The 23,151-nt window shown below is 39.9% G+C and overlaps 3 protein-coding genes across 6 annotated transcripts; all 3 read right to left on the bottom strand.

Annotated features, from left to right (window-relative positions):
• Positions 1–997: 997 nt before the first annotated feature.
• LOC103480274 (E3 ubiquitin/ISG15 ligase TRIM25-like) lies at positions 998–8,005 on the bottom strand. Of its 3 annotated transcripts, none has more exons than XM_081599859.1 (8): positions 7,888–8,005; positions 5,707–5,958; positions 4,693–5,058; positions 4,521–4,616; positions 3,622–3,855; positions 2,253–2,400; positions 2,113–2,172; positions 998–2,024 (listed from the first exon to the last, which is right to left on the bottom strand). In XM_081599859.1, exons 2-8 carry the CDS (start codon positions 5,956–5,958, stop codon positions 1,498–1,500), a joined length of 1,683 nt encoding a protein of 560 aa, XP_081455985.1. In that variant the 5' UTR covers positions 7,888–8,005; the 3' UTR covers positions 998–1,497. The 3 variants fall into 3 exon arrangements, with proteins under 3 accessions (XP_081455985.1, XP_081455988.1, XP_081455986.1); XM_081599862.1 differs by having other exon boundaries at positions 7,883–7,967; XM_081599860.1 differs by having other exon boundaries at positions 7,810–7,895.
• An 808-nt stretch (positions 8,006–8,813) lies between these two features.
• LOC103480316 (uncharacterized) lies at positions 8,814–18,294 on the bottom strand. The gene is made up of 7 exons (XM_008435205.3): positions 16,420–18,294; positions 15,424–15,554; positions 13,038–14,156; positions 12,666–12,902; positions 12,358–12,576; positions 11,680–11,755; positions 8,814–11,507 (listed from the first exon to the last, which is right to left on the bottom strand). Exons 1-7 carry the CDS (start codon positions 16,595–16,597, stop codon positions 10,414–10,416), a joined length of 3,054 nt encoding a protein of 1,017 aa, XP_008433427.2. The 5' UTR covers positions 16,598–18,294; the 3' UTR covers positions 8,814–10,413.
• Positions 18,295–18,387: 93 nt separating this feature from the next.
• Positions 18,388–22,703, bottom strand: LOC103480271 (E3 ubiquitin/ISG15 ligase TRIM25-like). 2 transcript variants are annotated; one of them, XM_008435162.3, is made up of 7 exons: positions 22,187–22,703; positions 21,329–21,703; positions 21,109–21,204; positions 19,988–20,230; positions 19,578–19,740; positions 19,445–19,504; positions 18,388–19,347 (listed from the first exon to the last, which is right to left on the bottom strand). In XM_008435162.3, the coding sequence occupies exons 1-7, from the start codon at positions 22,424–22,426 to the stop codon at positions 18,824–18,826; spliced, it is 1,701 nt and encodes a 566-aa protein (XP_008433384.1). In that variant the 5' UTR covers positions 22,427–22,703; the 3' UTR covers positions 18,388–18,823. The 2 variants fall into 2 exon arrangements, with proteins under 2 accessions (XP_008433384.1, XP_008433385.1); XM_008435163.3 differs by having other exon boundaries at positions 19,988–20,221; positions 22,187–22,701.
• Between the last annotated feature and the right edge of the window lie 448 nt (positions 22,704–23,151).

The raw sequence follows: 23,151 nt of genomic DNA on the forward strand, positions 1-23,151 counted from the left end.
TCAGGGTGACCATGTTTTGATTTCCAAAAAATAGAGGACCCTTGCCCCAGTCCCGAAACACTTCCATCATGCTCTGTGTACTTAAACTGGGGTATGTAACTTTAATAGCAATATAAAAAATAAATAAAATGCTTATTTTACATATCTGTTCAGTTTGAGACAGATAATCTGTGAAAAGATCAAGCTCCTTCACCTCCTCAGTGTTACTATTGCCGTCTGCAGAATTGCTCCTATCAAAACCAATCAGAGCCAGGAGGCGGGTCTTAGTGCTGTCCATCAACTTTGTGTACAGGCTACTAGCATTGCTAATGGCAGACAAACAACTTACAGTTTCAGGAAAACTTATCTGTCGTCATGGGTTTCTACGCTAACTAGCCATAGCATTCATGGCAGACTTTTGATGGAAAGAAGCTGCAGCATAAAAGAAAGCAAGTGAGAGGGTGTGAGCAGCACCTATACAAGCGTGATTGAGAGGGATAAGACCCTCCTCCTGGCTCTTATTGGTTGTTTCTGACTGAGCTGCGTATTTCTCTAGTTAGCACTGGGAGAAGGTAGAGGAGCTCAGATTTTTTCACACATTATCTTTCTCATACCATTCTGCTACCATGACACAGTGATAATTTTAATAACTATGTAAATCTTTTTTTTTATGAATCCTACATACCCCAACTTTAATTTCTATCAAGATCAACACCAAGCAGACAAGTTACTTTAAAGTCTCTGGAAATTATAATAGTCACTGGACAGATGTAATAATAGCAATAATTTCTAGGAATGCACAATATGCAAGTATTAATATCAGTATCAGCTGATTTGAGTCATTTTTAATATTGTATCAATATGTAAAACTGGGCTGATGTGAACAACTGTTTGCTTCTATCTTGTCTTACTCTGTCACTTTCTCCTCAGACAGAAAATGTTAATTAGGTGAAATGTTTCTGATCGCAACCAGCACTAATGCATTAGTATAAATCATGATTACATAACAAATTACAAATTTGCTAAAAAGATATTTATTTCCCCAAGATCAAATTTTACATATCCAACAGCTTGAGAAACTTGACTTTGTCCATTTCTGTTCAAAACTACAAAAGTAGAAAATCCAACGCCAGAAAATCTGTTCTGTGCATTTCTCTGATGGAGTGTGAGTTGGTTCCACCATCGACCGATGCAAAACAAAAATGATTTCACAAATACAAGGGGAGTTGCTGATTCTGATGAAGATGGATTTTGCGAGAAAAAACACAACAAATCGAGGACATGTTGGCGAATTCAAAACACATCAAACCAAGTGAAAGTACTTCCTTGTAATTTCCCTCCTCCACAGAGTTTAATTACTCTTTCCCTTTCACCTTTATCTTTGGAAACTTTCCAAGTTCTTGACAGAAATTCTGTTACACATAATTGTTTTTGCCACACCTGCAAAGCGCTACTCACAAACATTGTCAGAATCATTACTGCGGTGGTTCTATTTCTGTACCATTTCATGTCCTTGTACTATTTCAATATGGCCAGCTGTGCAAATACTCCAGTATCGTACCACTCATAGTTCAAACCAATACCAGGATGAAGAGGCTTAGTGAACGTGGTTCGGACTTCAAAGATTTTCAGCATCTGGTCAGAAACCTGATAAAAACTCAGAATTCCTGCCTGGTAATCCAGGAACACGCCGATCTTTTTGGAACAAGAGCCTGGTACTTTCATATCGACATCATTGTGTCGAAACTTTAGGGTGTCTCCTGAGCATTCTAGAGTCCAAGACTTGTCGTTTCTCCCAAACTCTGACTCGTCCGATGTTCGGTTGGCGTCTTTGTAAGCTACAGCCGCAGAGAGGGTGCGAGCGTGCCACTCCACCTCCCAGTAACTCCGCTCTGTTAAAGCCTCTTTGCAGAGAACCTGTGGGAACTTTGTGAATCTGTTTGGATGAGAAGCATATGGGATTGGTGAAGGCCTTATTTTACAGTTGTTCATCAGGTTGAGGTTAGGGTAGTTTGACGTGTCATCCAATGTAAGGGGACGCCAATCTGCCAAGCAAAGCAGAAACAGAGTCACCACAGTAATAATTCTGACAATATACCATGAAAGAAAGATATCTGTAGTTTGATTTCTTACAACGTAAAAACTCCTCTCTGCTGTTGGGTGCAGGCGGTAGGGAGAAGTCAACGTAAGAGACTGTGAGAAGACACAGCAGTCATTTTTAAGAGCCTCTGTAAGAAAGCAAATCCTAGGATACACACAGAAACTCTACTTACCCGTAGTTGAGATCTTGGGCCATGTCTTGTTCAGCAAAATGTCTGCTTTAGCTTTCAGCTCAGTCACACAGGCAGTCACATCTGTGAAAGAACGTGGAGGACCGGCACCCGGCGCAAAGTCTTGAAATTCAGCGGAAATGGAGTTAAGCTGAAAAATATATAGAGAAAGTAGTTAATACTATCCAGGTAAAAACCAGCCTCTTGTTCTATGCTTTGCCTCGTACAGAGAGTCTGGATCCTCGGTGACTGAGAAACGAATCCTAGCTGGAGGCCTGGACTCTGTTGTCCATGCCTGTTTCTGTCTTAAATCTTACCTAATTGCTAACATGATGTATGTAATGCGCCAGTTCGACGCTATCAAGCTTACAGTAAGCAACTATCCTCTGCTTTGAATTGAAACATACTGAGTCGAATAAGATGGCTGTTAATGTTAATTCAATATTTGGAAGAGTGGCCAGCATGGACTTAAGGGCTTCCTTCACTTCATCTCTCGCCATTGTCAAGCTATAGGCAGACTACAAATCAAAAACAGCGCAGAAAACTGATGACGTTGTTGACAACTTCTCCTTCTGTTCTCTAGAAATTCTGCCAGAGAAATCCAGCACCATGGGAGAAAGCCCAGACAGAGCAGTGAGAGGAAATTAGAATCAAACAGAATTGTGTAGGGCAGAAATGGCCAGGCTATAAGTTAAAACAATTGCTCTTTTATATCCTTAGGGAGGAAATAATATTATTTGAAAACGTCAACACTCATTGTGTGTGTTCAATGTAATCACAGAGGTATCATTTTTATTTACTGGCACTTTAAAAATAAGAAATAGAATCTAAAAGATGACATGTATCCCTTTTGATTAGCAATGAAAAAAAAAATCTGGTTATTTTTGTAACCAGACCCCAATTTCTGACCAGTTTGTTCATTTTTTCACTTATATTTTTTGATGTGCGTCTTTGTTTGATACAAGTCTTTAAAGTTGGAAGGCATCCTTGCCATCACCCTAATCTTTACCTTTCAGCACATATTCTCCACCAGATTTAAGTCAAGGTTCTGGTTCTGCCGCTTCAAAACAAGTAGTTACTTGTCTTCCAGGTGTCTTTGTTGTGGAGAAAATCCTTCTTTTCTGATTTCTCACCCTTTAATTTGCACAAAATGGTTTGGTGGCATTAGAAAATATTAAAATGCTAAAGTGGCATTAGAAAGTAACAAACAAACAAACCAGGGAAGCATAAAGGAGGCCTAAATTCTTTCAAATGATTTGACATCAACGGAGCACGGCGCGATGCTGGGAGTTTGATGGTAACCCGGCTTTATTCAAGTCAGAAGGAAAAAGGATCTTCAGCAAGTGCACACAAGTCCAAACGCCGTCTATACCTGCGCCAGGTAAACAACGTCATCGCTGCTCGAAAGCCGCAGCAGTTGAGCGTCCCTCCCTCTCAGCTCGCCGAGCTCCTCCTCCAGCCGCTGCTTCAGCTCCCCGGCCTGAGCCAGGGCGCTCTTCTCCTGGGCTTCGATCAGCTGCTCCAGCTTACTGCGTCTGTTCTGCACGGACGAGATCAGCTCGGAGAACGCCTTGCCACAGTCTGCCTTTGAGGTCTGGGCACTGCTCTGTGGGAACAAACGCAGCTCTTATTAAAGCGTGGTTACACTTATAAGAGCTAAAATGGATTCCCTTCAGGGGGATTCAATCAAACATGTGGTTCTTTCGTGTTCAAATTAAAATGACACTTAAAAGATAAAAACAGGCTTTGATGGTTTTTCTCTTTTGCCAGCAAATATTTCATGAGCCCAACGTTAAGGCTTAGGTTTGCTTTAATAAATGAGTTAAAGTTGCAATTCTTTAAAACTCAAATTGGCTAGCAGGTTGGATCGACTTAGTGATTACATCAGAGTCTATAAATTGTTACGTTTCAGAAGAATTTTGAAAGTTTTTCAGCTCCCAAAATGTAACTCCAACCATGCATGATTTCTCTCTGCTGCCATCAAGTGGTGGAGGGAAGAAATTGTTACCCATAAGACTCGGATGGAGGTCTGGCACCATATCAGACAAACTAATTACTTAGTTATGTTCCAGATGAAAGTTTTCAGCAATATATCAGTGAGTCACGTCCGGGAGAGACATGCTGTTAGATCTTTGATCCTCACATTTCACAATAAAGATCAGTCTTTTGTTCCAGTTATTTAACAGTACATTCAGTTTTACTGATTATACCTATGGACATAAAATCAGAAAGTCTATTTTAATTGTTTTGGTTTTTTTTATTAGGCTATACCTTAACATTGTTCTCTGCCTGTATGATCGTCTCCAGCTCTTCTTCTCTTTGCTGTACTTTCTCTTGCACTTGCTTTCGAACTTTCTCCAGGCGTTCCTAAAAAACCAGAAGGCTCCCATTGAGTACCTTTTTAATTGGACTGTGACTCTTTAATCACATCATTTGTTTTTACCTTTGTTGTCTCCTTTAACTCCAAAATAGACACAAACATGTGACCTTTATGTTTGTCCACCGTGCACTCGGTGCAGATGAGCTGCTCGTCCGTCTGGCAGCAGAGATCCATCAACTTCCGATGCTCGGTGCACACCTTGTCCCCTACTGGCATCGTAGCTGAGATCAGTTCATGCTTCTGCAACACGGGGACAGTGTAGTGAGGCTCTACATGCTCGTCGCAGTAGGACGCCAAGCACGTCAAGCAAGACTTGGTGGCTTTGTTCCGTCCGAGACTGCAAAAGTCGCAGGCGACGTCAGGCGGGGCGGCCAGGGTCAGAGACGGAGGCGGTGGTTGGGGATTTCTCATCTTCATGTTCTTCACAACCTGGAGAAGAAGGAAGGGGAGTCAGTTTGAACCAGTGAGAAAATTTGATTCTTAAGGTACCCCAAAGAGACCTACGTAAGATCTATTCAGAGCAGTGGAGTCCAAACTGTTTGTTAAAGTTAAAAGTATGTCGTAGATCCGAAACTAGAAAAACTGTGTTTTCCCAATTTTCCTGATTAAAAGAGAGAAATCCAGTTTAGATCAGATTGAGAACATAGAAAAATTATATTTTCAGCAACAAAAACACAATTTGGGTAACTGTTTGGAAAAACGTACTGTATTTACACCAATTTAATAAATTAGTTAAAAGCCTATTTTAGCATGCACAGCAAAGTCTATCTTTGAATAAGAGTCACTGGAAAGATGTGCTTCTATTCGCTATGAAAGTGAAGATAATTCAAAAAGCTTGGTTGCTAGAAGATGAATACTTTGTGTTGTACTTAACATTTTCCTTAGACAATTTGAAAATTTCTGTTATAAATTTCTGTCATAGTCTGTATAGTTCACCTGTGGTGTCATGCCATAGTACTTGTTATGAATTGTAATCAGGAATCAAAATCAACCCAGAGGCTGCAAATGGCCCTAGGAGAGAACTTTGGATATCCCTGATTTAGACGGCACCGACCCTAGAGCTGAGGCCCCCCTCACCTCAGCCAGCATGTTGTTTCTCTTCAGGACAGGCCTGGGATGGAAGGTCTCCCTGCACTGGGGGCAGCTGTATTCCTCCCTCTCACCCTGCCTGTCCCAGCAGCTCTCGATGCAGCTTCGGCAGTAACTGTGTCCGCAGTGGATGGTGACGGGCTCCTTCAGCAGATCCAGACAAACCGAGCAGCAGAACTGCTCACGGTCCAGAGTGACTCCGTACTGATTGTCCTGCAGATTTTCCTCCTTACCGGCCATCTAGTTAAAAAGATAGCAACACAAGAGGAACGGATCAGAGAGGTTTTTGAATAGATAGAGAAATAAATGAACACGTGGCGACGAGTAGAGAGGTTTCAAAGTCCAAACTGCAATAACTGCTTGGGCTGGTAAAGTGTGCTGGGCTGATGGAAGCAAAAGACTGATTACTTTTGCAAGAGTAATCAGTCTGAGATCATGTTGATCATAAACGACTTCTGGGGAGATACATAGAGCAAATAGCATAGTAGTGGGCCTTCATAAAGTTGAGACAGTAAAGTGTCCTGATTTTCTGATTCTGCATGACCAAACAGATTCTGAAATGCTTTTTCTATTTTTAATCTATAAGCAACTTGTTGATTCACAGTTCTGAAATTTAAATGCTGACAAATTGCTTGAAGGCATCCCAAACTAGACACCTGTTTTGGTTTATATGTGCTCAAGGGAAATGTGATTTTTTTGTTCAGCATAAGTTTTTTAACAAAATTCAAATGGCATTGAAGAAAATGTGTAAGACATCGCTAGAAAACGTGGAGTCTTTAAATGATGGGAATGAAGCAAACTTCTCATTCTTTTACCGGTAGTTTATTTCCCAGGAAATTTGTGTCTCATTTGGGCAACTTTATGCAAAACAACAAAAACATCTATGGTCGATTTCACAGCCTGCTAACTTTACACAGAGCGCCACCTACGAAAAAAAATCCTGAACTATCCCTTTAAAGCTCAGGATAGGAAAGTGAATTCCCATTATTACAGTAAATTCCTTTGTTTTCTTATAGTAAAACAACAGGACCAGAAGTTTAATGTGTTTTGTGATTGAAGAGGGCGTTATGAGCTATACAATGTTTTAAAGTGCAAAAAATAAAAACTTTGACAGTATCTAGGCAATGTACATTTATTTCAAAGCAGTGACTATGTTGTGTGTTAAGTAGACTGGACATTTCCAAAAGTGTACTTCTGAGTAATACACCAATATCACTCAAACGGATAATAAAGTATATTTTAACATTTGTCCCAGCTTAATAACTGATCACACACGGCTCTATGGATCTAGTCTTAGTACTACAACTTTGATGTTAAAGCCATTCATTCAGCATCATTCTCTAGTTCTACAGTCAATCTTCAAGATGTTATGCAGAAACTTTTGTTCTAGCAGCACAATAAGGAACCGCAGTGTGCATTTGTGGACGGATTGCTCTTCGTTGAGCTTGTCAGATGCTCTTTATGCTATTTGGCCACTAGTATGAGGGGCCGTTTAGGACAAAATCTATGTTTAGTCTCTCACACACTACAAGAAACTCACGCACACTCAAAAAAACATCACGCACACTCAAAAAAACATCACGCACACTCAAAAAATACTCAAATTACGTATACATACTACTAAAATGTCTCACGCACACACATTTTATCTTTCTCGCACACATACACTGTACTAACAACTCGCACACGCACACAAATGCTATCTTTCTCGCACACATACACACTAGTATTTTTTGAGTGTGCGTGATGTTTTTTAGAGTGTGCGTGATGTTTTTTTGAGTGTGCGTGATGTTTTTTTGAGTGTGCGTGATGTTTTTTTGGAGTGTGCGTGATGTTTTTTTGGAGTGTGCGTGAGTTTCTTGTAGTGTGTGAGAGACTAAACAGATTTTGTCCTAAACGGCCCCTCATACACTAGAGTTAAGTTTCACTTTCCAGAGAAATTTCACGTTTCCATTTGTCAAAATTCACTTACACACAGACCGCACGCCAATAATCCCCAATAACAGCACTATGCACAATCATAGTTTCTTCTGGTACTTTTCCTTTTTTATAGTCGTGCATGTTTTAAAACGAAACTGTAAGTTCACTTACGTCACTCAAGCTTCTTACACAAAGTGTCTGTCGCAACACAAACAAGAAAAAGCAAAATAAAGCCGCATCTTACTGTACCTTCCTGATGTTTGAATGCTATGCTGGAAACGTCAGCAGCCACTTTTGTCACTGAATGAACCGCAGCCTCCTGCGCAGGACCGAAGAAAAATCAGTGTTGCCAACATGGGCGGGTTTCCGCCCAATGGGTGGAGATACTATTACGCATAGCAGCAGTACATTAAAATTATATTTGAACATGTTTGAATGAAAAAATAAAACAAACTGCTTGGGGCGGGTTGTTCAAATCTGGGCTGCTTTCCACATCATTTGACAGATTTTGTAAAGTGTTCAGACCAATTATGAAATAGTTATTTTGTTAAAGAAGAGTACAAAACTTTTCATAAGTTTTGTTATTGCACTTATTTTTTTTTAAATGTCCAGAATAGGTCGAACGTGACACGGTGAATGATTGTATTATCAATTATACTGTCGTCAACCCTTGATCCAAAGCTCCCGGGAGGATTAAGAAATATGAATGTGTCATTTCCATCGTAATACTTTAAAAATATTTGGAGAATGTTTTCGAAATGGTTGTGTAACTCTGGTCTAATCAGTGTAAAGAAACTTATTAAAAAATGTTTCTCGGACTTGAACTTGTAACAAACGGAAAGCTGATTAGAGTTACCCGTTTTACACCTAATTAGGGTAACATGAGTTATACATACGGTTTTTTTTTTGTTCCCCCCTCCCCAAAGCCCCTTTTGGCAAAAAATGACTTTTTGCCAAAAGGTCATTATTTTAGGAAGGCGTGATATTTATTTCCACCGACTACATTGAAGTAGAAAGCCTGCTCACGTTCAGTTTGAGTAAAATAAATATTAAATTCCCTTTTCAGAAAAACAACACCACACTTCTGAATAAGTTAAACAAGCTTAAGAAGCATTATCTGTCACAAAGAACCTTCAAGATTGATTGTAGTTAAACAGTGAAGCAGACGCATGGTATGCTTTTATTTTTAAAAACTTTATTCCAATATATTAAAAGGTATGTACCTTATGTCATTTTGTCAAAGTCAACAAACATGGAATAAATGTGCAAAACACCAAGTCAAGGACTTTTATATTATGTAAAATTAAGATCATTTTACACAACAAAACATAATATGCAAAACAGAGATTATTACACGTATTGTTCTTATATCATGTAATGCTTTTATTACTATTAGTGATAAAAGCATTACATCAATAGGGCTTTTTGTCTCTCTTAAAATACATAAATTTAGTGCTTACTCAAATTGCTGGTTCATATTTTTCAAATAGTCTTACCATAAAGTTTTGGTTGAGATACGAATGTTGTGCTTTCAATGTCATAATCTCATTGCAAATAAAAAGTAACAGCAGCTTGAATTGCTTAATAAATTAGGCAAGAGAACTCACACCAAGTGTCATTTTTAACAAAGAAATTAAATAACATGCCTATAAGTCTTCAAACAAGGTAACAGTGACAATAAACCTTGTCCGTCTTTAAAAGGATGTCCCGTTAAAACGAGTAACACTATCACCAAAAGTGCATCAACAATTAGAATGTAAAGAGTATTTAGAAAAAGTGGCTGTAGGATTTGTAGAGTACCTTAACAAGACAGGAATTTAAAAAAAAAATTAAAAATAAAATGTTGAAAAAAAACCCTAGTGCCCAAAGCTTGCCAATACAGGTTAAGAGTAACAATTCCTATGTGCAGCAGCACAAACAAATCAGGTGTTTGTGTAGAGTTTGTTCTAAAAATAATGTTGTCTCTTATCAGCACTGGTTCCACAAGATGCTATGTAGCTCATATGAAACATTCCTTTGCTGTTCTGTGTCTAACATGATCATTTCTGCAGATCTGCCAGCTACACATTGATGCTGTAATTTCCATGGTTAGAATCCACTCAAAATGTCTCAACAGGGCAAGTGATGGCACAAAAAAACCCTCAATATTTAAGATAAGTGCAAAGAATAAAAACATTCCTCAAAACGTCAAGCTTTACGATTGTCGATGATAAATGTTAGGTTGTTTTCACACCTGATAGTTCGATTGCACCATGTGTTACATTTTCAGCTGGTGCAGTTTGCTTTCACATTGCTGTGTCAAATGATCCAAACGCTTTGAAGAACCTGTCCCCCCCCTTCCTGTGGTGGGTGGCACTGCACCAAGAGTCACTGAAGGAAATGGCACAAAAACCTTAGAAGAAAACCAGTGCACCTACATTCTTCACAAGATGTGAACCAAAATGGAACGACATCAGATTTTAGTGGTTGTAGGATTTCTCTCTTGTGTCTGGTAGGAGACCATGAGCCATTTCTCCTTGTACTTGCCCATTTGTTTTTGCTCTATTGACCCAAAATGCCCTGCGTTATAATTTGCTTCCTGCTTTTGGAGCCATCTCTGGTCCAATTCAAACCGCACCAGAGTTCACTTTAACCAAACCAAGACCTAGGTTTTAGGCAGACCAGTTTTTTTGGTCCTAAGTTCAATTGTGGATTCTCACCTCCCCAAACTTACCAGACTTTCTAGACAAATAAACTACAGTCAGTCACTAAACAATAGCTGGTGTCAACACACCCTTAATTTGGTGGAAGCATCCTAAATGTACTTCTTCCCTTCATAACAGCGTCAAAACTCTTCTCAATTGCCTCCATCGGACTTTTCGCTTCCTTAGATGCTTCCTGACCCAGAGCACAACCTCGTACTCCTCCTGCGGCAGCTGCGGTTACAGTGGCGATGCCTGCCACCACTCCGGCGGCCACGACTGCCACCTCACTTCCTGCTACAGCCGCTGCAGGTGCCATCGTTGTTAAGGTTTTCACACGCTTCATCACTTCGGTGGGATTTTTCACAACTTTCATTACAACTTCCAATAGCGCTGCCACTCCGAAAAATGCCCCCATCAAAACACCGGTGGCAGTACCCGCTAACTGGATTAGAAATTCATTAGACACAGAAGTTTTAGCCCGCTTCCTGACCTCCTGTGGGGGTAAATACTCCTCCCTCTCTCTAATCTGCTTTTCTTCCTTCTGGATCCTTTCTTCTACGTGCTGCAGAACCTCATTGGTGTAGTAGGATCCGTTTTTTTCTACCATCATCTTGTCTACTGTCTGAAGGAACGCCTCCAACTGGACCTGGTTGTTCCTGTAATCATCTTGCCCTTCTCCGTTCCAGTGTTTATTATCAAAGACATGGCACCGACCTCCGCACTTCTTCACCAGATTACTCAGATTCTTATTCTTACTGACAAACTCTTCGATTTTCATCCCTTCTTGGAGCTGCTCGCCATGAGTGAACACGATTACAGCGTATTTCAGAGCATCCTCTGAGAAATGATCGCATATTTTTGTGATAACCTGTTGCTCATGCTTTGTGAATTTGTCAACTCTAAGTAAAATGAGGAAGACGTGTGGTCCAGGTGCGCACTCTGTGAGGCAACGCATTATCTCCGGCTTCAGCTCCTCTTCCGACCTGTCTGTGTCGAAGAAACCAGGCGTGTCAATCAAAGTGAGGCGTCTGCCATTGACGGCTCTGGTCTCTGACTGACATTTATTAGTTCCAGAGTTAGGAGAATGGTATGAAGCAAAAACTTCCTCCCCCAGGATGGTGTTAGCTAGGTGGCTTTTCCCAGCTCCAGTTTTCCCCAGTAGAACGATCCTTGTTGGACTGGAGTCTGGAAAGATTCAGATTGAAGAAATTAATGTGGAATTAAATTTTGGAAATTTTAGTGCAGTTAAGTTTTCCGTTTTTTTCTAAGAAATTATTTTGGCATATTTTCACAGAAGGAAGGACACAATAGCACAATTTCATTTCAATTTTACAGGTTTCCTATTGTCTATACTGACCCTGATCTCGATTGCTCTCCAGATCGTTTTCAGTACATCTGTTGAACTTTTTATCTTCTTGGACACATTTGAAGACCTGTAGAGGTAATATTTGAAGTTTAATACAAGTCTAAGGATTCACCACTTCAATACAGATATATAATAAATTGTCGAAACTAATTTGGTCAGTTGCATTTAAACACACCCAAATTACATCCTATTTTTATTACAAAGGTTGCAAAAACTGTTGCCCCTCCTTTTGTAGAAAAAGAAAAACAAACTTTTGTTCTTCCAAGGCTGTCTACAATGTGCATTTATGGGATTTTTTTTTTTTTTTACTATTTATACACCAATTTGTTAGATCAGACACTGATGTTGGACAGGAAGGTGAGCGTTATTTCAGATATGCTGTGCGAATAAACCATAAAAATCTACAAATAGGCAGGATTTTCATGAATAATTTGGAGTTATGTTCCACATAAAAATCTGTGAATAGGTGAATTCACAAATACTGAACTGCGGATAGATGTTGTTCCACTGTGGTTAGGACTCAAAGAATGTGGCTGACAAGAAATATAAAATTGCTAAAAATATTACTCTATATAGCTCTATATTGGACTCTATATGTCCAATTTTAAAAGTTAAAAAACCCTTTTGTTGTAAATCACTCAAGACAAAAATATTTTTATTGTACTTTACCTCTACAGCCTTTTCATCTGAAAGAACAAGGAGAACTTGAAGTGGTGCGCTGGTGGTTCTCTCCTGTTCAAATTTAGAGATCTCCTCCAGTAAAACCCTGGCTACTACAGTGATTGGGAAACACAGAGCAATGCCAGCCCCAAGTGCAGGTATTGCTACAGATCCAAACCCTTTGCTCTCACAGGAAGTCAGAATTTGGTTGATGCCCAGTCGGAGAACCTGCAAAAATTAGTATTAGAAATAAGCAGAACATTATTTTTAACTGATCCAGAGAGATTAATTGTAGTAAAAATGCTCAGTTGTCTCACCTGAACCGCGGTTCCATTGTCTTCTCCATCCCACTGAACAAGGTTGAGGAAGAACACGGCACCAAAAGGAACTCCAGTCAGATTTTCTTCTAGTATGAAGTCACCAGGCCCCATTTCACCTTCTGACTTCCCTATAATCGTTTTAGTCACTCGAGGACCAATTGCTTTACTGAGAATGTTTCCAACACGAGTAGACAGAGGATCGTTGAAGACCATTGGAGATACCACTGCATCTGTCTAAAAACAGTTCAAAACCAAAGGTTATCAACTTGCTTATGTTGACAGGTAAAATAACAGCGTATTAACAATGCTATAACACTGCAATAATTAATCCACTTTAGAAAAATAAACTTAAAATTAAGGAATTCTCACCTGCTGGCTTTCAATGGTCCCCTGAACAATCTCAACCTGGACGAGACCTTTGGGAGCTCCAGCTGTGGCTCCTCTGGCTACAATTTGTCCAGCAGAATCAAACTCCTTTCCAAGTGAATCTTCGCTTCCTGTACTGTAGGCAGCACTTTGCCCCAGAAGATGCTTGTCACATGATTCTTGCATGGCCCTCACCACCTCTCCTTTGTCATCTATCAGGCAAATTGTCTTAAGACTCCTTTCACCCTGACTACAGAATTCCTTGACAGCACACACAATGGCGTCAGAGCAAACTGTGACAGGAATGCCAAACACTCCTGAGCCGATACACGGCATGGCGATGGACTTAAATTTCATCAATTCTGCCAAACTCAGAGCACGCCGAACAGTTCTTTCCAGTAACACCCTCTCCTTACCAGCTGCTTTTCCAGCCACAGGTCCAACAGCATGCAGCAGTCTTTTGCAAGGTAAATTACCCCCAATGGTCACTACAACTTCACCAGTAGGGATTTGTCCTTCATGTTTCCTTAAAGAGTCGATCTCAAACTGCACGTCAGGACCCCCAGCCTGACTCAGGGCAGCAGCGATGCCTTCGCAATGATTCAGATCCTCATTGGAAGAGTTCACCAGGGCATCAGCCCCAAACGTGGTGATGTCTCCCTGATACACCATCAGCTGAAGATCATCAGTAAGGTTGTAAGTGGCTACTGCAGTTTTTTCAGCCAACTGCAAAGCTCCCAAACTCTCACTTAAACATGGCTTATCCTCTATATCTAACATCTCTGATTTCACCAGAGTACCTGCCACAACTGCTGTCCTCGCTCTGCTGACTTCATCTTTGTACTGTTGTGCTGCAACCTCATGCAGATCTTTATGAGAGAGGTCTGGAGAACCACGACACTGTTGGTCCTCCTCTCCTTCACCCACAGTGTCAGTTTGAGATAATCTTCTCACTAACATCTCTTCCTCCTTTTGGTAATGCTCAGCAGAGTAAAAACCAGAGGTGAGCAGTTTCTCAGCATCAGGGGAATCAGATAGCACAGGAAGTTTTTGTTCTTCTGGTAGTTCTTCAACTTCTTTACCACTCAGTGGGGCAGTCAGCTCAGGAATGGACCGCTGGTTCTGGTAAAAGCACAACAATAACAGATTTTACAAACATTTATAAAGGTAACATGTTAAAATCTTAGCTGGTTCCTCATTTTCTGAATTTGCTTTCAATGAGAGAGAGAGAGAAAATATTTAAAACTAAAACAGGTATAATATTCTATGTATGTATGTATCTATGAGGTATTTTCTTTGTTAACAGCTTCCTTTTACCTTCTTTCCATTTCACTTTTCTATCGACATTCTGCAGAAGACAGTAAAAATACAGCAAACCACTAATACAGGCTTTTACAGCATTACTCAACAGGTTGGTAATTATTAACAATCAATCAATCAAGTTTATTTGTATAGTGCATTTCAGCAACAAGGCAATTCAAAGTGCTTTACATCATGACAACACAAAAACATCATTTTATCAAATCATTGATACACATCAAATATGTTGGTGAATGTTCCATCTATTGTGGTTCACAAGCAACTCTAAACATGTAGGGTTTAGTCTTGACTTAAAGGAACTCAGTGTTTCCACTTTTTTGCAGTTTTCTGGAAGTTTGTTCCATATTTGTGGTGCGTAGAAGCTGAATGCTGCTTCTCCATGTTTGGTTCTGGTTCTGGGGATGCAGAGCAGAACCAGAACCAAACATGGAGAAGCAGCATTCAGCTTCTATGCACCATATGCACTGATGATTTCAGAACTCGGGTGATGTGCCCCGTCTTCCTGGTTTTAGTGAGAATGTGAGCAGCAGCGTTTTGGATCAGCAGCAGGTGTTTGATTTTTGTTTTTAGGCAGACCTGTGTAGACACAGCAATCAGTCTGACTAGAAATAAATAAACGTTTATTAGTTTAGGATTCTTCTACAGTAAATGTCAAAGATCACTTTTTTAGATCACCTTTTTCAGGTTGTCATGATCACATATTAGCTTAGTATTTGTTTTGAATTTAAATCAAATTTTGCCTACTTTTATTTCTTTAGGCAATGTACCTTGATGTTTTTCTGCAAAATGAGCTTCTTCATGATTGGCACTAAAGAAGCCAGCCTGTCTTGCTTTCAGCTTAGGTTTCACTTTAGTAATGCAAAATACTATGCTACATGAGCAAAGAAAAGTCCTCATAAAGCATATAGACAGTCTGTATCTTTCGAAATCGCTGTTATTTTTCAACACCTTCTGAAAGAAAGACATGAAGAATTGAGACGTGGACCAGACATTTAGCAGATAATCAGACATCCCTGCAGGCCCTGTTGCCTGTTTGTTTTAGAAACCCAGAAGGAAATGTTGTGCTGACCTCTGCTGGCGCTGCAGCGGTTGCGTCATGTGACGAGCTGGGAGGTGACAGGCTGCCCCTGACACTGAACACCAGAGGACCGTCAGTGAGCTCAACCACATGCTTAGATCTCCTCAACACTTCCTGTTGATCTACAGCACAATGCATAACAGAGGTTAGCATATGAATATATATGCATATATACATAATACAATATATGTGAATTTGGCTTTTATTGTCAATCTTGGACCAGCTCAAACATCTGTTCAAATAATCAAGATAGTTTTATGGAAATAACCATCCAATGAGAAAAGGGCACCAGGGCTGAGTTTCATGTGAAAATCTGGAGACCAAGATTGTAACCAGACTCCACCTCTAGCAACAGCTCATCTTTATTTATGCAAACAATGAGCTGTTAACATCTGTGTGGCAGATTTTACAGCCTGCTACCTTTACCCAGAGCTCCACCTATACAAATTCCTGAACTATCTGAGGCTGACGATTGGGAAGCGAAACTGAGATAACTTATGTGTTTGAATTATACTGACAGTGATTCCCCAGCTTTATTACATTATACCACCGGACAACACTAATAAAGACCAACAAATGAATTTACCAAGCTTCATAACAGCATAACTGCGTTTTTTATGATCTTTCACAGCGCATTGCTCTTTCCACTGTCAGTTTTTCAGCTGCTCTTCATGGCGTTTGGCAGCCTGACTTAAGTTTCACTTTCCAGAGAAATTTCCCGTTTCCATTTGTCAATATTGATGTGCATACAGGCTATCGGCTATAACATCATAATTATTAATAACACCATTATTAATAAATAATAATAATAATAATAATAATAATAATAATAATAATAATAATAATAATAAATAATAATAGTTTAAATACTTTTATGGACGTGCGTGTTTTGAAGGAGAGTTTAAATATGCAGGTCACTCAGACTTCTTAAAGTAAAGTGTCTATGTCACAACACAAACAGCAAAACAAAGTCTTATGTTTCTGTACCTTTCTGATGTTTGAACGCTATGCTGTAGACATTATCAGCCTCTCTCGTTAATGGACCGCAGTCTCCTCCGCCGGACCGTCTGTGAACACGGAAGTGGCTCTCAGTTTTCTTTCTGTTCTTTTCCTCAAGAAGCTTCTGGCACTCGAAATAAACGGGGTATTTATAACTGTCCCCCATAGTTCTCGCTTCACGCCCGAACGTCAGACATAACAGTATGCACTTCTTTGAGACACGACGAGGCGTTTTCAATATACTTCAGAGCTGCGCCCCCTAGTGTCAACAATGAAGATAACTGAGGCAGAGAGGCGTCACAGCTGTCACGTCAATCCACTTTTTTTCTTTTTTTCTAAGCCTTAATCCAAAAGTCAAACAATATTTGGTTATTTCCACCATAGCACTTTCATAATATATTGTATTGTTATCTTAACGGTTCAGTAAAAGCTCTGGATCCAAGTGAAAGTTAAAAAGAGGTGTTCCTAAAAGTTGGGGTTAAAACCTCGTGAGGTTATGGATGCAGAAGTCTGGATTCTTCAGGTCCTCTTCTAAAATGAACCCACATACTAAAAAAATGACAGTGAAATGTGTATTTTAGAAATATGTTGTAATAGATACAAAACAGTCCTTGAAAACAAAAGAAACACATTGGCTGTCGATGGAAATTATAGTGCGATTGAACCACTTTTTAACAGATTTCTGTAAAAATGCTTGTTTGCTCAGACCTGGGTGTCCTGATGAATGTCTTGCTTTTGTGGGTGAAAAAGTGAAACATTCCAAGCCTCTTTGTATTGTAATTTAAACAATAATTGTAGTGAAAACCCATAATTCAGTTTCTCAGAAAATATAAGTACTATATAAAATCAATAAAAAAATGTTTCATTTCTATGCACTCTATTCTTGGTTCGGACTCCTTTCAAGTGAATAATTGCAGTCGTGTCATGGTGGCTGCGTACTGAAAACAACCCAGGTTGTTTTCATAGCAACCTTATGGTTGCTATGAACCTAAAGGTTGAGGGAGGCAAGTCTGAAGGCGAGTCTTGTGACTCACCTTCCTTTTGACAATCAGGTCAGGCCAGTTTGCTGCCCTTTAGAGCACAGTAACAAATTGGTCATCGAGTCAGCATTTCACATCTTTCAGCAGGGTCCTGTTGGAAAATGAAACCAGTATCTCCACAGAACCTTTCCTGCATTAACTGGACTTCAGAAAACACAGGCAACCAATACTAAGAGATGACATGGTACCCAAAGTCATTGCCACCTGAACAGTTCACTTTGGGTTTCAAGCAATGTGCCTCTCTACTCTTCCTCCAGACTGACATTGAATTCCAAATGAAATAACTATGGTTGCATTTGAGAAAAGGTTTTTGGACCACTGAATGATTCTCAGTCCACCTAATATGCTTGTTGTCCATGTGTAGGATTAGTCTGTGTGTAGTTTTTGATTCACTAGACGTTACAAATGTACGCAAAACTTTAATATTCCACTGTCAAAATTTTGCAATTGCAGGGTTTCCATCAAGTAAACATAAAATCACTCATAAGTTGATTCATGCAATAAGTTGAATATGCCCAGCCATTGTTCTCCAACCTGTTGTCTTTGTGGTTTGTGCCAGTAACATCCAATTGATCATGACTTCCATGGCAGTTGAGGTTGAACCAACTTCAATCCAGGCAAAGAAAACCCACCACTCCTTGGATACATTTTTCCATCCAATCCTTTATCACTTTTCCTCATTTCCCCATCATACTTTGGACTTTCACTCAACTTTCTATAAATATGCTTGGATACAGCACTCACAAAACATGCATCTTCAGCAATCACCTTTTACAGCCTACCCTCCATGTGACGATTTTTTAAACATTTGTCCAGTTGACAGTCTTCCACATGATTGTGTAGCCTGCTGGCCCAGATTGACCATTTAGTGTCACAGGAAACCAAAGGTAAATAAAGGATCAGGGAGTGACATGAGTTAAGAGGTACCATTTTATTTTCTAGTTTCCAGTGTGCAGCAAAAAAGTTATATTGTATGGGATAAACAAAACTATATTTTAACATGCATTAATTGAAGAATTTACCATCCAAGTTGAATCTGAAGCAGTCCTGAAAGTCCCAGCCTCAACCCAACATGTGAAGATGTTGACATATGCTTGGTAAAAAACGATTATCTTGAAATAACACTGCTGGAGTAGTTCAAAGTAAAGATGGTAAAATTGTCGGGTGTCATGATTTATTCGGATTTTCTAGCAAATTTCAAGTATAAAAAAAAAAAAAATAAAAAAAAAATAAAAAAAAAAGGTTAATTACTTGAACTTTATTCAAACAGCATTTTAGTTTTGCTCGTTTAAAAAAAAAAAAAAAAAAAGGGGAAAAAAAAAAAGCTGCTCAGCATCAGCATGAAAACGTCCTCACCATAACTTCATCAGTTTTGCTTGAACATCGTCCTTCAGCCCAAGGCCAGGATAAAGGGGTTTACAGAACATGGTCTTCTCTCTGTGGAGCAGTACCATCTCTTTAGAGATGCTGTAAAAAGCCAGAGTACCCGACCTGTAATCCAGGTACACCCCGATCCAGGAGGTCAGAGGGCCTGACAAAACTTTCTTCTGACAACAGTGTCGGAAAACGTAAGAATCCTTGGAGCACTCCAAGCTCCACGATTTGTCATTGCAACCAAACTCTGAGTCGGCCGATGATCTTCCGATGTCTTTGTACGCCACGGCTACTGCGCAAAAGGAACCTTCCCAGGTGACCTCCCAGTAGCAGCGCTCTGACAGAGCCTCGCAGCACAGAACCTGCTTCACACTCTCAAACATGTCTGAGCGACTAACGTAGTAAGGGGCGTAGCGGGACACACCAACTTCTTGCTGTTGCTCCTTGGAGATGGACAAACACTTGTGGGCGGTTTGGATGTCAAGGGTGAGGACACGGCTATCTGCAAAAACCCAAACATGAACATTAATACTCCTGATTTCTAGCAAGACTTTAAATGAAATGTCTGCCATCTGATGAGAGCTAAGCACTTTGCTTACAGAGTAAAAACTGCTCTCTGGTTTTTGGCACAGGTGGCAACACAACATTGACAGCAGACACTGCAAACAGAAAGAAAATCCTCAATCCCACAGTCTAGATATAAATCATGATTCTTATGCAACAGTGATGTACCCGTGGCAGAAAAGTTGGACCAGGAGTCCTCCAGAATACCAGTCACTTTATTTTTCAGGTCATCTAAAAAGCGAGATGCAGCTGCCATTGACTCACGAGGGCGAACAACAGCACCGGGTGGCAGGTCTGGAGATTCACAGGAAGTGGAGAGAGCTGGGAAAGTCTGGAGGAAGGAGATCAGATGATCAAAATATGCCCAACCAGGACATCAAATGTTAAAGTGCAATTTCACAATTTACTACAGCCTCTGCAGTTCACAGTGTGAACCTTAATGATGATCAATTACTGAGAAATAAATATAAAATCCGATTATAAATGTATTGTGTTCCATGCAGATTGTTATAAGATGAAAAGTTCAAACTTATGCTACTTTGCATTGGACAGCCGCATTAAACTCAAACTTGAGGTACCTGAAGGAAATAAATGTGGTCGCTGGAGAGAGAGAGCTTCTGAAGGTCACCGTTTCGTTTCATCAGCTTGGTGATCTCTTCCTGTAGCTGGAGTTGCAGCTTTTCAGCCTCGGCAACCGCCAGTTTCTCTCTCATGTCGATCATCTGCTTTGCCATAATGCCTCTCATTTGGATGGAGGAAATCAACATGTTGATGATCTTGTCAACGTTGTCCACTGCAGTCCTGCTACAAACCTGTTGAAACTAAAGTCATTGATGCTCCTCTTTGCATTAAGGTTGGAAAGGAACAGCCTAAAAATATGCCCTCATATGCATTCCGCTCCTTTACAAGATAAATTAGTGAAAACAAAGAGATCAAATGCATAAAGTTAAGTGCAAAATTTTTCTTGCTGGCAAATTTAGAAATAAATTTTTACCACACTTTTGACAATTTTACAATTCTGAGGAAGACACTTCAGAATTGACAGAGCAGGACATTAAACTTCTGATCTCAGATTTTGAGCTCCTCACCCAATATTAAAAGAAAAAAAAAACTGTCAAGACAGAAGTAGAAACAAGTAAACAGTTAGCAGTTCACAAGGGTTTGACTGCAGTAGTGCCAATATATTTCTTCCATTATGAAAATTGATCAACATTTCTTTTGGATAAATAAAAGTATTTTTTTCTCAAAATGTTCAGCCTTTTAGATTAAAGGGATTTCTGATATGGGCGACATGGCAACCACCAAGGGCATATTTAGTTGATTTTGTAGTCATTTTGACTTAGTTTTAATCAAGTGTGTTTTTTTTTAAAAACAGTGGCAATGACGCTGTCAAAACTCCCAACCATCATAGCAGTACAAAATGGGGACCCTAACGACATCTCACATAAGACCCCCAAAAAGTTAGAAACAAACCTGCATTTTATTCTTAAGCACATTAAGTGAGAGAATGCCACTGCTGGAGATCACATGGGAACAGAAAGAATCTCTTTAAACAATTTTTTTTCCATAGAGATAATGAGAAGTCATTGCACCATTTGTCCCTTTTCAAGTGGAAGCAGTTCTCAAAAAAAAAATAAAAAATAAATGTCACTGCAAGTCACTACATAAAGCTTAAATCGTCTTGATTTTCCTCCCCCACCTTGAAATCCTCCAGAGCTTTGCCCAACTCCTTCAGCTCATGTTCTCTGTTCTGCAGACTCCTTTGGACACCGATTTGATACATATTCAACAGAATCTACAAATAAATAAAAAAAACAAAAAAGAAAAACTTTGAGTCAAGAACCTTTGACCTGCATTAAGATTTTTAACTTCTTTGCACCCGCCTGCTGTGTGCTCTCTGCAGAGTTTCTCTGTCCTACCTGCTCTGTGGCTCGTTGTGCTGAGGCTGGAACAGTGAAGTGTCCCCGGTGTTCGTCTATTATGCACAGGTAGCAGATACAGCGCTTGTCAGACTGACAGTACACCTCCAGCAGCTTCTTGTGCTTCTTGCACATCTTCTCCTTCAGCGGGACCGTGACGGACACCAGTTGGTGCGTCTCCAGTGCAGGAACTGTGTAGTGAGACGCCAGGTGAAAACTGCAGTACGACGCCAGGCACGTCAGACAGGACATGGAGGCCTTGTGTCTTCTGGACTCGCAGCAGAAATCACAGGCAACATCGTCTGGGCCAGCACAGGTAAACTCAACAAAGAGAGGAGTTTCCTTGGTCCCCGTCACCTTCAGCTTCCCCACAACCTGAATCAGATCGTCGGTTAAGAGAGGAGACAAAAAATAAATAAATAAAATTGTGAATGACTTAAGTAATCAAATGGTAAATGTCACCTATATTTTCCAACAGACATAACTAGCATTTTAACTGGCAGCATATACATTTTCCAATTGCAAAGAATTGACACTTCCCCATAGAGTTGATATTTCAGGGTTTCTCCCAGTGTATTACAAGCCTGGCAGGTTTCAGAATTTTGCTTTAAAAGTAAAAAAAAACTTATCTACCGAGGTAAATTTATAAACTCAGCAGGAGATGAAATTATGTCCCTCGTTACACGCAGCTTGGCCAATTAAACCGCATTTCATGTTTTTTGCTCACGTGGACACAGAATTCCGTCCACGAGTTCTGGATAAATTTATCCAAATTGAGTCGCTAAACTTAACTTTAGCGAGTCAATTTCAAACCGTTTCGTCTCAGAGAAAACAGTTGTTTAAATGCAAGTGTGTCACCTCAGCTAGAGTGATGTTTTTCCTCAACACGGGTCGAGGCTGGAAAACGTCTCTGCACTGCGGGCACTTGTATCGGCCCTCCGCCTCCTCGTCGCGCTGCCAGCAGGTTTCAATGCAGCACCTGCAGTAGCTGTGTCCGCAGGGGACGGTGACAGGCTCCCTGAACAGGTCCAAACACACCGAACAACAGAACTGGCTCTGGTCCAAATCAACTCCAGGCTCCGGCGGGTTCTCCGCCATCTTGAAAGAATCTTGCGTGCGTAGCTAATTGAGAAGCGCGCGGGCTTTTCTTAAGTATCAGGAAACGGGAAGCCGCTAGAGCTATCCTATTGGTGCTTCTCACCTGCTCGGAAATAATGCTTAAGTTTGTGGCAAGGATAACCAATAAGAAAGCATCTTATATAATTGTCTTTCTTTGTTCTGAACTCAACATAATTGTATAATTGGACAAGCGCGGTTATGGAAAACCCCGCCCCTACCGCATATTGTTTTGATGAACCCGCGCATTGATCTATAGAATTTAATTTTGATGTGTTAACATTTTGATGTGTAATTGTGTGTTCTGTAACTTTTTATTTTTTGTGTGTATGTGAGTGTCTATTTATGATGAAAATCGCGTTGAACTGTCTTGTTACTGAATTGTGCTTTACAAATAAATTGATTGATTGAAACTTGATTGAACAATCTGAATTGCATACGCGCGCTGTCGGAGGTGAGGTACTATTTTAAACATAACCCTCTGAAGTACTCCACTACATCTAGTTTCGCAAATTGCTTTAGTTAGCTGGGAATTTTATTTTATTTTTTTTACAATAAAGTGGATCAATTTCTGTATGTTTTAAAAATCCTAGTCATAGTGTAATAAATAAATAAATGAATAAATTTGCATAATTTCATAATCACAAATTAGGGAGAGTAATATTTTTTTTCTTCGATAATAAAGTTACAACAGACAAAATGTCAAA

This window comes from Poecilia reticulata, chromosome 18 (genome assembly GCF_904066995.2).
Source record: "Poecilia reticulata chromosome 18, P_reticulata-male-v2, whole genome shotgun sequence".
Taxonomy (NCBI): Eukaryota; Metazoa; Chordata; class Actinopteri; order Cyprinodontiformes; family Poeciliidae; genus Poecilia; species Poecilia reticulata.